Here is a 15,272-nt window from a genome sequence, read left to right as displayed (position 1 = left end):
GTTTCCGTTTTCAAATTCCGTATAAAAACCGATGCAAACGAGGAGTGACGTTACATTGGACGAACGGCAAGAAGTCAAAAGAAGATTGCGGCAGAATGTTTTTTTCCCTGTGAGAACCACACGATATTTTTCGCTCAACATAAAATGTCGCTATTCATAATTCTCATTTGAACGTTTTTTGATCACTTAATCATTAGATACATGTATGTGCTTTCAACGAGAATGCAGTACACGTTTGTCAATTATTCAAAAAAAATGTATTTTTTGCATTGGAAATAAATTACCCCCTTCCACCACTAAATATAGATACTTCCCCAGATGGCATTATGCATACATGAATATAATTTGAATAGCAGAGGTGATCGCTGACGAAAACTTCTTGTTTTTCGAAGTACTAAAGCAATTTTGTTTATACTTACACTTAGGGTTGCATTTAAAACAAACGTTGTTTTAAAACACTTTGTTCAAAACATGTTTTAAACAGTGTTTTAAAAAAGGCCTTTTAAAAAAAATGTGTTTTTTTAAGTTGTAAAATGATGTCATAATTGTGCAAATACTTTCCAAAAAACATGTTGTATGAGCCTACTGACAATTACCACCCGATATTGCCGACGTATATCGATATGGGATGGTTGGAACCCGCAAAATAGTCGGTTGAACATTAGCAGTAGAGATATTTCGTCAAAGGAGCTATATTTACCTTATATTTTCAATTGTCAATGTAAATCCACTATGGCGTCACACTTGAAAATTCGTGACGACATGGCCTAAAAAAAACATGTTTTCAATAAAGGCCTTTTTTTAAACATGTTTGTTTTGTATTGATTTTTGTTTTAAATGCAACCCTACTTACACCTCTTACTCAAGGAGTTATGATTTTAGATTCTTTTAACTTCTACTTTAGAGTGTCAAGTTTTCTAGGCAAAGCTGTTTCTGATGTTACTTCTACATCTACTTGAGTACAGACGATGCCTACTCGGACCACCTCTGTCGAATAGCAATACAAGGAGCTGTTTAAAAATTTTACATCGTGCTCATACCCATAAAAACACGCTCTGTGCCATGCAGTTGGTATAAAAATCTTAGAGCTGGGAGAGGCAATCGAGTGGCTACAGTATATTGGGTTACATGATGATGGACTATTTGTAATTAGTTATACTGGGAATCGGTATAGATTACTCCTTCTTCATGTTCAGTAGATACGGACAGGATTCTCTTAAAATATTCGCCGATATATTAAGAATCTGTTTCATACTGGACAGTGGACAACTTGTTATCAGATACCAGAATGTGATTCTCAAGAGAAACTATAAAAAGCGCTTTTGTGTAATGGCAACTAGTGAGTAGGCCTATATATAACATCACAAATATATATCTATTGAATGTGTCGCAATTTTTGCGGAAGTGCGACGTCATCGGGTATAATGAGAATACACTGATTATTATAAATCATCGATAAGTCGACTTCACGTAGTGGGAGATTCACACTTTACACAAATTCAGTTTTATAGTATGTAGTATGAGCATATACGGTACTTTTACGAAATTGTGTGGAGTCGCAACAAAAGTCTTGTAGCTGACCGCAGTTTTCCTCCTTCCTTCATATGAAGATGTTAGTTCAGTGGTTTACAAAACTGGGTTAAGTTGTCATTTCGAGGTACGGGAAACAATTTTCTGGGACCGAGAAGCACCTTCCAAAAACTTATAACTAGCCAGAAGAAAGACGGGGACATAAATATTTCGGCGCTTCTTCGATATACCCCCGAGATCAAAATTTATGAACAGAAAAATATATTCTTTTTTCCTCTTGGGATTGGAGTTGTGGGTGCTGGATATTAGGGCTGGAAGTGGGTTAGGGTATTGGTTAGGGCATTCCAATATAAGGGTTGGGGGTGGGAGACATTAGATTTGTGGTTGAGTAATATTAGGGTTGTGAGTGGGTGGTTTCGGACGTTAGTTCGGGGATTCTATCACCCCCAACCCTAATATCCCTCACGCCCAACCCTAATATACGTCATTAACACAGCCCTAATATATGTCATCCCCTAACCTTAATATCTCTCACCCACAACCCTAATATTGGGATACCCTAACCCTAACCCACTTCAAACCCTAATATTTCGTACCGAACACGAAAAAAGAATTTATTTTTCCGTTTATATATTTTGATCTCGGGGGTATATCGAAGAAGCGCCAAATCACAGTATTTGCGGGCACTTTCAGAATTATTAAACTTTTAATTTTTCTTCGCGCGGGGCGCGATTTAGTGCCATGCGCTTACGTAAAAATAAACATAATATACATGAATGAATCTAACTGTATTCAAAATTACGAGAGAGCGCTATATTCCTTGTAGCAGCATGCGAGAGCGGGACTTGTAGTCGTCGGCGCGATGACCATTTCCGCGCCAAAACGGGCTGAGAAATCTGAAATTATGACGAACAAGCGAGGGGCGAGAATCTCACGAATAGTACCGTGTAGAATGAACATGACCTAAGATTAATCATTATGCGTCCCTTCTATTTTTGATTTACCGTGGGCCATTCAAAATATTGCAAGCAGACTGTTATGTAATTGTATTCAAAAACTTTGAGAACCGTTTCGTTAGCATCTGGTCAATCGATACTCCGATAACAAAGCCATTAATTTAATTTGTAGTCTCACTGTACTCTCGATTATGCACATTAGATGGACGATCGGACATGCTATGCTATAAGCCAGGGGCGGGCAACATACGGCCCGCGGGCCGGATCCGGTCCGCGAAAGGATTTTGTCCGGTCCGCGGACTGTTTTCCGTCTTATATGATAATGTGGCCCGCGGCGTCAGTCTGCCGAGATTCCCCACAACTTGCTTACTAGGTCCAATTTTAGTGACAGTGTGTTATCATATGCGTGTATGCGCAGGGTGCGAGAGCGAAGCTTACGCGTAAGTTCGTCGAAGCGAGAAGACTTACATTATCGGCATTTACAATGTACTCAACCGTAATGTCGTTTGTGGCAATCATTGTGTTTGTCGACTACACTGGTCATTTACACCAGGCTGATAGTTCTTATTTTTGATTCCGTAACTGCCGACAAGTAGCACGGCCCACTTCTAGGCTTTTGTAAGACACCGCTTATGCCAGATGGTTGTCAAGTCAAAACGGGCCACTATTCAAATTTCGTAGAGGACGCAGGCCGCATGAATTCAATATCGAGATTAATTAGGCCATACAGTTGAACAACGACGCTATCTCGTCACCTATACTCAACGCTAATGAATTGATTTCTTTGTAAATTTGGCGCACTGGACTTATCGAACGCCTTGAAATCTTATTTAAGGATTGCACCGTGCGTTGATTGATCAGAGAGAACCAGACACGGTGGCGCCTGGATTCTCAAATCCACAATGTCTTCGTCATTATCGGCTAAAAATGGCGGTGAAGTGGCGTTGCTGTCGTTAAAAATACAGTCATGAAATACGATTTATTCCTTGTATATGTGGATAAATGGGCGAATAAATCGATTTAGCAATCCGGCCCGTCAAGTAGGCCTACTTAATTTTCCTATATCCGGCCCGCCGATTGAAGAAGTTGACCGCCCCTGCTATAAGCACTAAGCAGAGAGCAAAAGCTACTCGCAATCAGTTTGGGACGTTGATGTCATTACGACATTATTTTTGAACGTGGCAACAAACCTTGCGAAAATTATGTTTTGCACGAGCAAAACTACCCAGGCTGTACACAGCAGGCTATACCTTTCGGATAGATGAGGGTTACCATACGTCCCGTTTTAAGAGTATTTGTCCTCTTTTTTGACTTTTTCGAAAGTGGCCACGGAGGACGCCCCAATGTCCTCTTTTTTGAGAATTTGTCCTCTTTTTAAAAATTTAAGTTCTATAGAAATTGGATATATCGTGAGTTGAGCCGGAAAGTTGAATCGGAGAAAATTTACCAATTTTTCCAGATTTTTGTCCGGTATTGTAAGTCTGAAAATTTTGAAAATGTGTCCTCTATTCAGATTTACCAAATATGGTAACCCTAGGATAGATAAGCTATTTAGAATGAACACTGCAAAGTCAGATGCCATGATATCTTGACAGCATCCCACGGACATTGTATGGTGCACATTGAATTTATATTTATGATTTTGTGAACGACGGCTGGGAAACTTTGATTCCTTGGACTGGTATGATTTTGCCGACAACTATAATAGTTGCTTTTGAGAAGGTATAAAATCATTCCATGCTTCTCCCAGTGTTGGGATCAAGTCACTACCTTCGAGTCACGAGTCATTTCGAGTCATTGCACATTTTGACTCGAGTCAAGTCACGTCAATCGGTTTTCGAAGGTGACTCGAGTCAAGTCAAGTCACTCGATTTTTGGAGATGACTCGAGTCAAGTCGAGTCAAGTCAAGTCAAGTCACGAGTCAAGTCAAAATTCAAGTCAAGTTGCCTTTTCGTAGTATGAGGCATGATTACGTCATGACATTTTGCTAGCTGTCTGAAATACAGATTGAGTCGCCATTGATTTTGAACCGATGAGCGAACATAAGAGTTGAATATACACCCAAGAAGGCGCTGTATCGCTCACATATACTTAGCCTCAGTTTATAGTTACCAACCAAAATAGAGAATAGAGAAACGAATTGATAAGATGCAATACATTACACTACCCGTTACCCATTTACATATTGATATGATACAATTCGAGCCTGCGCCAATGGTTGAGGTCTTGAGGAGTATATAAACTATATTCGAAATCGAAATCAATAAAACAAGAGGTTTGGTTAATGTAGATAATTTTCTATTATATTACTTTACTACTAGTTTACGACAACGTAAGCTGTAAGCTTCGATCACTTAGTTTGTGGTCAATTTATTTGTGAAAGAACAATGGAGGCTCAGTAAAACGCACGATCATTGAATGACTGTTCGCTCTCACGGGTTACACCAGCGTTCGCGAACAATCCGAACATATGCAAGATACAGTGACTTAGATCGAAACCGATTAATTATTGACTTGAAATTGACTCGTGAATTTTGCTCCGAGTCACGAGTCAATCCACATTTCTGATACGCCGAGTCAAGTCAAGTCATGTCATTTTAGCAAAGTGACTCGAGTCAAGTCAAGTCATGCGAAAAAGTTGACTCGAGTCTGACTCGAGTCTGACTCGAGTCAAGTCATGAACCGAGTCATCCCAACATTGCCTTCTCCATGCTCAGAACACGCATAAGAGCAGCGTTCGGTTACGTTATCGAACCGTAGATGTCTACTGTTTGGTGGCCTATAAATTGGAATCGAATCAAGCGTCGTGCTCTACTTCACCGAGTCCATATTGCGAACAACAATGGCTGCCGATGCATACCTATTCATTGAAATCTCATAATGCATTACTGAGAAATACATAACCCGTATTATAATACTGAGCAATCGAAACAAAGCAGATGGTGCAATTGAATATCGTATCTATTTTTTTGGTATCCGAGAATTAGGATGACGGTTTCCGCAGACTGAATCAACGCTTCCTGTCATTCAATGGAATATCGACCTGTAGAACGTATAGGTATACGGGAATATGCGTGTTCGTCGAAAACATGATCATTTCCTCGTGACTAAAAAACAAACATATTCAAATAAAATTTGTTGTAGTACAACGAAACATACTTTCCTACATTATCGGGTAGAAAGTGTCTGTCATTATCAAGTAGCTTGCCAAGAATGGAGAAAGAACGTTTAGCAGCAGTAGTTGTTGGCTGACAACACTGAAGTTGTGCGTACACTGGTGGTAGTTGCTTCATTCTGAAAATTTTGTCTACATCAAAATTTTGCAACATGCGCGTCTTGATAATATTTCAATATTTCAATGACTTTTTTTTACCTCGGAATCAAAAGCGCACAAGTACAACACACGCGCGTCCACGTCGTCCAAATATCATATGATCGACCGAAAAGATCATCGCTCCATCAAATATGCCGCACCTGATGTGTGGAACAGTATCCCGCTGGCTATCCCACAGTCGACGAGCATGCCCACATTCAAGTCGAAATACAAGCAATTACTACTAAATAGTGCATCCTCAAGATTACCGGACCACGACTGACCTATCGATCTCGCCTTCCATGACATGCCACCCCATTTTTGTCCATTGCTTTTTTCTATACTATCTTCTTTACTTTTCATTCAGTGTGCATGCCTCCTCTATACATCGCCTAGCACAAGGTGGGTGTCTGATTACATAGACTACTCAATGTCGCTTCGACACCTCGCTATCTTTTCATTGTATCGCATTTTTGTGGTGTATTGAACTGATAAATTTGCTAATAAACCAATGGTAATGATGATATAAGTACCAATGGTCATGCAGTCTCTTTTCGGTTAGCATATTGCGGTACATTGAACATAACACCATGTCAACCTATTTGATGCCGTTGGTCGTTTATGATTCAAAATGGGCTGACAACGTCTACAACTACAGGCCTGTAAAGTATGCAACAATATGTAAAATGTCAAATGATAAGTTCACCGACAGTGCAAACATATACGATACAAACGAAATGCAGGTTGCAATAGAAATTTTGACTCTGCAAACAATTCTGACAATTTTTTGACCTAACGCTATAATTTCGACAAAATTTTGACTCTTTTGGACATGTCAAAAACAATCGCGTCACTCATGACTAAACGGGTGAACGGGACCGCGTGCTTCTCCAGTCGGCGGGCCGGATATAGGAAAATTAAGTACTTGGCGGGCCGGATCGCTGAATCAATACATTATTTGCCCATTTATTCACATATACATTATACATGGAATAAATCGTATTTAATGATAGTATTTTAACGAAGCAATGTTATTTCAAAGCAATTTCTCGCCGATAACGACGAAGAGAATGTGGATTTGAGAACAGCATTGTCATGTGGTTCTCAAACATTTTTGAACACGCCCCCCTTTTTGATAGTGAAAAATTCCGCGCGCCCCTTATCGTGATATCACAAATATTAAGGAGGTGAATCAGAATGCTAGCCATCCCATCGGATAGTTTGATGGCATTAAACGTAATGGCTATTGATGTAAGAATTCTCAAATATGAAATTAGGACAATAGATAGAGTAAACACCATGCGCTTGAGGTAAATTGTGCGAAGCGCGAAAAAAGTTTCAGTTAACTGTGACTTCGCGCCCCCTTCAGATGCTTTCACGCCCCCCAGCTTGAGAACCACTGTCATACATGCACCGCCATGTCTGCTTCTCTCTGATCAATCAACACAATGTGCAATCCATAAAAATTAAGATTTTAAGTTGTTCGATAAGCCCGGTATCCCAAATTTACCAAGATATTAGGGTTGAGTAGCTGGCGGGATAGTGCTGTGGTATAATCCACGGCTACAAAACCCAATGTGTTGTGTGTTCGAGTCCGACTCTGGAATTGCTACCCAAGTGTTGGAGGTTTATCTAGGCTCCTCCTTGCCATCTCATCGGCATAACTATTAAGTGGTGTCTCACAAAAGCCTGGACGTGTGCAATGCTACCAGTTAGCAGTTAAGGAATCATAAATAAGAAATAACGGCCTGGTGTAAATGGCCATTGCAGTCGACCAACACCATGATTACCACAAACAACATTGGGGTTAAGTACATAGTAAATGCTTCGACGAACTTACCCGTAAGCTCCACTCTCTCACGCTCGAATATACACACAGTCACTAAAAGTTGACGTAGTAAGCAAGTAGTGGGGAATCTCGGCAGACTATAATCGGCAGCGGGCCACATTATCATGTAAGACGGGAAGCTGCCCACGGGCCGGACAAAATGCCGTCGCGGGCCGGATCCGGCCCGCGGGCCATATGTTGCCCGGCCCTGAACTAGACTTTACCATATAGGCATCATGCAATCGAACGTAAGTGTAATAACTAATATGAAAGTCGATTATTCTATTATCTAGAAATCTGAAGATTTCGCACTAAACAAATGATAATTTTGACGTTTTTTGACATTAAAAAACTTCCTTCTGGCAAGACTCTACACTCAAATATTTAAATTAGACATTTTCCTCATTATTTCATAATTGTAGTACTTTTCTGCATTTCTGATTGGAACTGTCAGTCCTCAGGAAGTAGCTTGACAAGAATAGAAAAGAAAACGTTCAACAGCAGTAGTTGTTTGTTGGCAGCATTGAAATTCAGTATATGCTGCTGGAGTGCTAGTAACACACCTGTTGCTTCACACCGACAACGTTGTATACACCGCAACCCAAATCTGCGTTTTGTTTACATCTCGCGATCCATCCGTACGTTGAGAACCGCTGTGCTATAAGAACCAATGTCCACCAGACCAAACAGAAAAGTTTCAGATTCGGATTTGAGATATCGGCATGAGCTAGTAAAATCTTCGCTCGATTTTAGAAGTGTTGACGCGACACAACACGACATGTAAACTTATTTGCTTCATTCGTTGGTTTGTGATTCACAATGAGTAGATAAGGAGCCATCTGTAACAGTAGGCCCTATATACAGTAGGCTACAAGGTGTAATATGTCAATTGATAAGTACCCCGACAATGCATCCTCTACGACACCAACGAAATGTAGTTAGAATGAAACTTTTTACTTTGTAAACAATTTTGACATTTTTCTGGCCCAACCCTAAAATTTTGATGAAATTTTACTTTTTTGATAAGTAAAAAATAATAATCTTCTTTATCGAATATTGGTGGCTAGCTAGATTCGTTTGCGAATGGGAGATAGCACCAGTTGGATTAAAATCAGGACTTACTAGGAAATGCAGATGTTCTCGAAATCGACGTACAGCACATGCTAGAGCATTCATTCCGGTATATCTCACAATGAACGAACAGAACCAACGCAATCTATGAACTATTGTTCGGATTGAAGCCAGCGGAAATCCTGACAAACCCCGAAAGCTATAAGATGAGCGACTCTATACGAGTTATCCATTGATCCAGTTCGAACTTCGTTGCATGAACCGTAGCAATTATCAATATGAATTTCCGCGTCCCGCTTCTTCTGCTTGTCGTTGCCGTGAGCATAAATGAAGGTGAATCCTTTATTGGTAGCATATTTCACAAAATTACGAGTGGCCTCAAGAGTGGACTGGGATACGTTGCTCAGCACCCGTAAGTACTCGATTACCGTTATTTAGTGTGATGATTCAGTCTTTCGAGTCAGGATTTTACATTCAGTGAAATCGCCCAGACAGCGGCAGCATTAGCCGGAGATGCAGATTTCTTGAAGACCATGAAAGAATTGAAAGCGAAGGTGCGTATGCCTGTCGGCGGTTCTTATTTGGTGTATCAGTAATTAGTTTTGGAACTTGATGAACTACGCGAAATGCTTTCCGTCCTCTGACGAATCGCGATCTCCACAAAAACTGTTACAAATTAGACTGTTGAAAGAAGGTATTGACTAGGGATGGTGTGAACGTGAGGTTCACGTTCGCGTTCTGTGTGCGAACCTCGGAAATTTGGAGTTTCGCGTTCACAACAGAACCTTGGTAGGTTCTGCACTGTGAACCTTTTTCATATAATAAAATTTTCACTTCATTTTAACATCTTTGGTTTATATTTATTGCATTTCAACTGTGGGCCACTCTATGCATGGCGCTGGCAGCGTTAGAAATCAACACTAAACGAGCATGCACCTTGACAATCTCAAAAGTCTTACTTGCTTTGTTACAAAAATTTGCTCGAAATATCCAGCTTTCCGTTTGTGAATATTTAGTGACTCTCTGCTGTGAGTTTGACCCGCAATCACACAACATCCCTAGCGAAATACGTAGTCAGCGAATGATGCTTATTCAAGCAATCAATGAGATTGATATCGTTTTTGATGCAAAAAAATCTAGCAGGCGTACGGGGTCAATCTTGACTTCATATCTTTACTGCATCATTAAAATCAAATGCTTGCGATTGAGGTGTTGGCTACTGCTGTATAACTTGTTAATGGGGTAGTATCGGCAGCAAGTATAGAAACCCGTTTACACGCTGCTCAATATCAATGTAGCGATACTCAGACGCCGAATGAATTGTCCGGTCTGACCTAGACCCTTAAGGCGTAAGCTTATATTCCCTGGTAAGTCCTCGTCGAAATTGTAAGCAAAGCGACAGAAGATATTGATTTATAGGAGTATCATATCCTTCGATTGCCTCAGTTGATACATTTAGCGACGTTTAAAACGCCAACATGTAGGCTACTTCGGCATTGTGGCCTGGTGTGGCCCGAGTCGTCGCTAGGTACCATGTACAATTGTACATTGATATAAGCTATCACTTCATTGTAAGATAGGGTTGGAATTAGCAATATGACGTAACGTTACGTCATGAGGTTCACGTTCGTGTTCACACAGAACCTTTCAAAAAGGTTCGCGTTCACACGAACCTGAACCTTTAAGAGGTTCACACCATCCCTAGTATTGACTATTGCAAAGACATGTGGTTCAAGTGAACATTGTTCTACAGCATTGTTCCACATGCGATAGATAAATAAAGGTACAGTTTTGTTAGTTAAAATTTCAAATTGCTATAATTCATAAACTAATATAGTGTCTAGTTTCTGAAAAACTGGTATGTGAGTCCTTTGTAGCCTTCTTTACTTTCTATGCCCTAAAAATTGTAGTCTCTCAAAATAATATCTTGAGCCCAAATTGCGGGGGGGGGGGGGGTATCGAAACTCGGGTTGTCGAGGCTTCACGTCCATGATCCTAGGTGTATATGAACAAAGAGGCAAATACGACCAGAATGTACACGGCTCCCATCGTACACCGTTTTACTCTTCTATTATAGCAGCAACCTTACAGGATATGATCATTAATTGGGTGTAGGATGGCATATAAAGTATAAGGTCTATAACAGTGGTTCCCAACCTTTTTCGACTCATCGCTCCCCTTTGAAGCTCCACGCCGATCATCATCGCCCCCCAAATATTGGTAACCGAAAAATGGGTTTACAAACTGGGATCACCGGCGAGTTGACTCGAAATTACTATTTTGCAGCTAAATTTTCGTGAGTTGCCTAAAAAAAGTCTTTTCTCCAACTTGACTCCAATCAGGACCGTGAGAGCACTTCGTCAGCCCCCCAAACGTTGGTCTTGGGCCCCATACGGTGGTAAACCCAACCCCAGACCCCCCTCCGCCAGTGGGCTTTTTGTCGCTACATATCAGCTATACCTTATTTCATGTACTGTTTGGTGAGTCACCGTATCTCATCTAAACGCGCGAAGCGTGACAAATTTATATAATTCATGTTTGAATCGGTCAATATGGTAGGGAATTACATATATATTACTATCGATTTTTTAAGTTCTCTCTGCTCACGTAATCAGATTTACCGGTAGAGCCGAGTGTGGTGTGTTGGAAAAGGTAGGACCCCTAAATAGTAATTAGACATGATTTGTTGGGGGAAGGGTACCCAAAAATTAAGATATATGCCAAAATTACTATATATTTTATGTTAATTCACGAAATAATTTTGGGCCCCCTTCGAGTTCGCCCCCCCCCCTAATTGGGGGGTTTGGAGTTTGGTTCTCACTCCATATAGCCGTTTTAACGCGCCATCGCCCTCTTCGTTGTTTTCGCCCCCTATCGCCCCCTTCGTTCGTTTTCGCTCCCTATCGCCCCCTTCGTTGTTTTCGCCCCCCTAGACCGCCAAATCGCCCACGTTGGGAACCACTGGTCTATAACATATATTAAACTGTATATTACTATTCCATGAAGGCAAATATTTCAAGTCCATTTACACTGTGCCCTGTTCTGACGTATGTGATCGTGCGATCGAGACTTCAGGGTTGCCGTGGTGCGATGAAGGCATCGAAACTGTAATTAGCAATTATTTCATCCAAAATAGTTGATGTTGATTGAAGAACGTTAAGTAACGATGGGCGTATAATGTCGTTATTCGAATGTATCGATTCTCACTGTCCGACACGAATAAAAGAAAATCGGTATATTCGATTCGGTTTCGAGTAGCCTACTCCAGCCGTTTTGCCAAGCTATGCCGTCCTTGTCCGCTTTCTCCAAGTATATCCTACTCGTATCCGCGCAGGCAAACTCAACATGGTTTCATGCGACTTCATTTCAGGACCAGGACACGTATGATCAAGCCTTAGACATAGTAAAATCACAATTCAGCAACGTAATGAGCGATGAACATGTCAACGATGCGATTAGAGACTTGGAATCGATGATTGCCATGGGTGAGCTTTCCACGGAATATTAAAATGACTAGCATTTCGTGTTGCTGCATAGAAATGACGGCGCTTTGACGTGTGAAATCATTTGACACTTTATGGACTATTCCTGGACCGCTGAGTTATACAACAGTCCACTCCCGTCCCAGGCTCGAACCTGTTACCAACTATAGTGATGCAGCATTAGAATAAAACTAGGCTGCGCTACTAAATTCGATATGTATATATATATGGTGAGAGAGAGCGAGAGAATTAAACGCGGTGTCTATTAAGCCGACGTATCGCGCTCCGTAGAAACATCGGAATTATCCAGCTACCCTTCATAAACCGCGCTCTTTGGTCATTAATGTTGTCTTCTATTGATTGCGATAAGCATCGCCAATATGGCCGCATTAAAATCTGAATTCTCTCGGTCCATTTCCGTCAACCATTTAGCGCTGGTACTGTCATGCTCCCGACCGGCAGAGTATTTACGAAGGCCATACCAGGGAGGGTTTTGAGTACTGTTGGGGGTAATTACAAGGTACATACCAGCTCAACTCGTGGTTGAAATGCTGAGAATTGTGTTTTCTGAACTACAATATTGTCGGACTGGAAGTACTACTTTCCTAGTCCGCTGGACCTTTAATATACCTAACTGAAACTTTTATTTGACCCATATTTTAAATCAGAGTCATTAATTAGATTTTTTAGTTGAAATATGTCATATTTCGATACCGGTTTGAAATATCCGTTTGCGGGCTCTTGTCTTGAGCGCTATACGGTCAATTTCCGCAGGTGCATTTAGTGTAATATTATTGACTAATCCATAATGCCGCCCTGCATTAATATACGACCCCTTAAATTTAGATGACGAAAAAGAACAACAAAGAGCAAGCGACCAACTCGCACAGAAGATTACTTCGTCTCTTCTTGAGTAACCATCCCAATCTTATCAATAATATGCGGTGTAACCAAGAAAATCTTATTCGGATGCTATGCAGACTACATTTGGTGCAGGCCTATGCGCCTTGAATTGTATGCAGAATATTTCAATGACAATAAATGGATACTTACTTTTCGCATCCGGAAGCGATCTGATGGGCTTTTGTCTGTATTGATACACCAACACTACGAGAAATACAGTCTGTGTGTCAGTGTGTGTTCAGGTATTGCGATTCAATATGGTGTAGGGCTAGCCGCGGCCTATATGCAATAGGTTCACAACTGCACATCGTCATGAGTGACATGTTTCGATTGATACCAAATGTACTACGACGACTATCACTCTGGCAATATCTTATATAGACGAGAACAGAAAGAGGAGGCAAAAACTGATGTGCCTTGGAATTAGCATTGTGACGTAAACTGACGTCAAATGTTCGTGTTCACAGCGAACATTTACAATCGTTTAGCTTTCAAGAAAGCCATGAAAAGTAATTCTGTTTTTATTCAGTGTTGGGATGACTCGAGTCAGACTCGAGTCAACTTTTTCGTATGACTTGACTTGACTCGAGTCACTTTGGAAAAATGACTTGACTTGACTTGACTCGGAGCTTCGAAAATGTGCATTGACTCGTGACTCGGAGCAAAATTTACGAGTCAATTTCAAGTCATTAAGTAAGCGGTGTCGAATAAATCACTGCATGTTGTGTATGTTCGGATTGTTCGAGATACGCCGGTGTCACTTGTAAGAACAACCAGTCATTCAGTGATTGTACGTTACAAGGTTCCTCTATTGTTAGATCACAAATAAGTTGACCGCAAAGTCGAAAATTAATGTAAATAGCAATGTGTCTCTGTTTCTTAGACGGCTCAATGCTTACGTTGCCCAGTGCTCACATTTACCAATCCTCTTGTATGATTTAAATCGAACGAATATATTGCGTGCGTTTATATTCTCACGGATATGTAGATGGGTAGTGTAGGCTATTGTACCATATCAATTTGTTGTAACTTCTCGAATCGTCTTATTAGGTCCTATATTTTGGCTGATAAGAACTGACTGTAGTAGGTAGCTGTACAGTTACTCACGTACCAGTTCTACGTGTACGTGAGGGATACACCGTCGTTTTGCATTTATATTTGACTAGATATTCGTTATTCGATTAAGATAAATGATTTATTAATCTGTCTTTCACACAGCTAGCAAAATGTAATGACTTTGAATCATCACTCGTACTTCGAAAATTCAATTTGACTTGAATTGTGACTTGACTCGTGACTTGACTTGACTCGAGTCATCTCCAAAAAACGACTGACTTGACTTGACTCGAGTCACCTTTGAAAATCGATTGACTTGACTTGACTCGAGTCAAAATGTGCAATGACTCGAAATGACTCGTGACTCGAAGGTAGTGACCTGATCCCAACACTGTAATTTTATTTATCATCTCTAAATCCTCTCCACTATAACTGTACACAACTGTTTTTTTCTCCAATTAAAATGATGTTTCCTTCGTTTTTACAAGGGTTGAAGAAATAGGGGGCATTGATTTTTATAAACTTTCCAGAGGAGCTCACGATGTAAAAAAGGTTGGGAACCCTTGATTTAGGTTAGTAGTATGGGCTACTTACTAGTCCTAGTTTTACAGCCCAAGAACAAATTTTCACCACGGTACCCAAATATTATTTTGGTTCCTTCAGGTTTACCTGCCATTGCACTGTATCATAGTCACATGACCTCGCTCAGGCGGCTCCGTTTACCGACAGAGTATATATAGAAGGGCGGTACCGTGCGTCACGGTGACTTTCGATGGTAGCAGATATCCCAGTTAGTTACCATTAAAACTATAACTGAAGCTGGCGTAACGGTGAGTTATGCTTACTCAACTATACTATAGTCTGGAAGATGCTGTGAGGGAAATTGAATTGTAGCTGGAATAACGAAAACGGCGTGAGCATGAGCAACGAGCATTGATATGCAGCCAAATGGTATCAAAGTGAAAACAAATAGATTGGAGCAGTAGTTCTTAACCTTTTCAGCGCTAGTATCCCAAAAGATTTCATGAAATTTTCTCGGACGTTCTGTCTACAATGGTCGATTGTAGTAAATGAACTGGTAATATTATGAATCAAAACCAGTGTATTAATAACTCACGCGTTGAATGTATGA

The 15,272-nt window shown here is 40.6% G+C and overlaps 1 protein-coding gene across 1 annotated transcript; it reads left to right on the top strand.

The window, feature by feature from the left end:
• The first annotated feature begins 8,912 nt into the window (after positions 1-8,912).
• On the top strand, positions 8,913-13,253 carry LOC145433171 (uncharacterized). Its single transcript, XM_080310126.1, has 4 exons — positions 8,913-9,111; positions 9,178-9,253; positions 12,070-12,184; positions 13,028-13,253. Exons 1-4 carry the CDS (start codon positions 8,978-8,980, stop codon positions 13,096-13,098), a joined length of 396 nt encoding a protein of 131 aa, XP_080166252.1. The 5' UTR covers positions 8,913-8,977; the 3' UTR covers positions 13,099-13,253.
• The last annotated feature ends 2,019 nt before the right edge of the window (positions 13,254-15,272 follow it).

This window comes from Botryllus schlosseri, chromosome 2, assembly GCF_051294905.1.
Source record: "Botryllus schlosseri isolate E-star chromosome 2, Bs_hap1, whole genome shotgun sequence".
NCBI lineage: Eukaryota > Metazoa > Chordata > Ascidiacea > Stolidobranchia > Styelidae > Botryllus > Botryllus schlosseri.
Note: the sequence above shows the minus strand (reverse complement) of the source record. Positions and strands in the feature narration are given on the sequence as shown.

Excerpts from the sequence above, each read along its gene's own strand:
- LOC145433171 (XM_080310126.1), top strand. The coding sequence starts at position 8,978 with ATGAATTTCCGCGTCCCGCTTCTTCTGCTTGTCGTTGCCGTGAGCATA. Across the intron at positions 9,112-9,177 it reads GGATACGTTGCTCAGCACCC|TGAAATCGCCCAGACAGCGG; the intron begins GTAAGTACTCGA and ends TTTTACATTCAG. Across the intron at positions 12,185-13,027 it reads GGAATCGATGATTGCCATGG|ATGACGAAAAAGAACAACAA; the intron begins GTGAGCTTTCCA and ends CCTTAAATTTAG.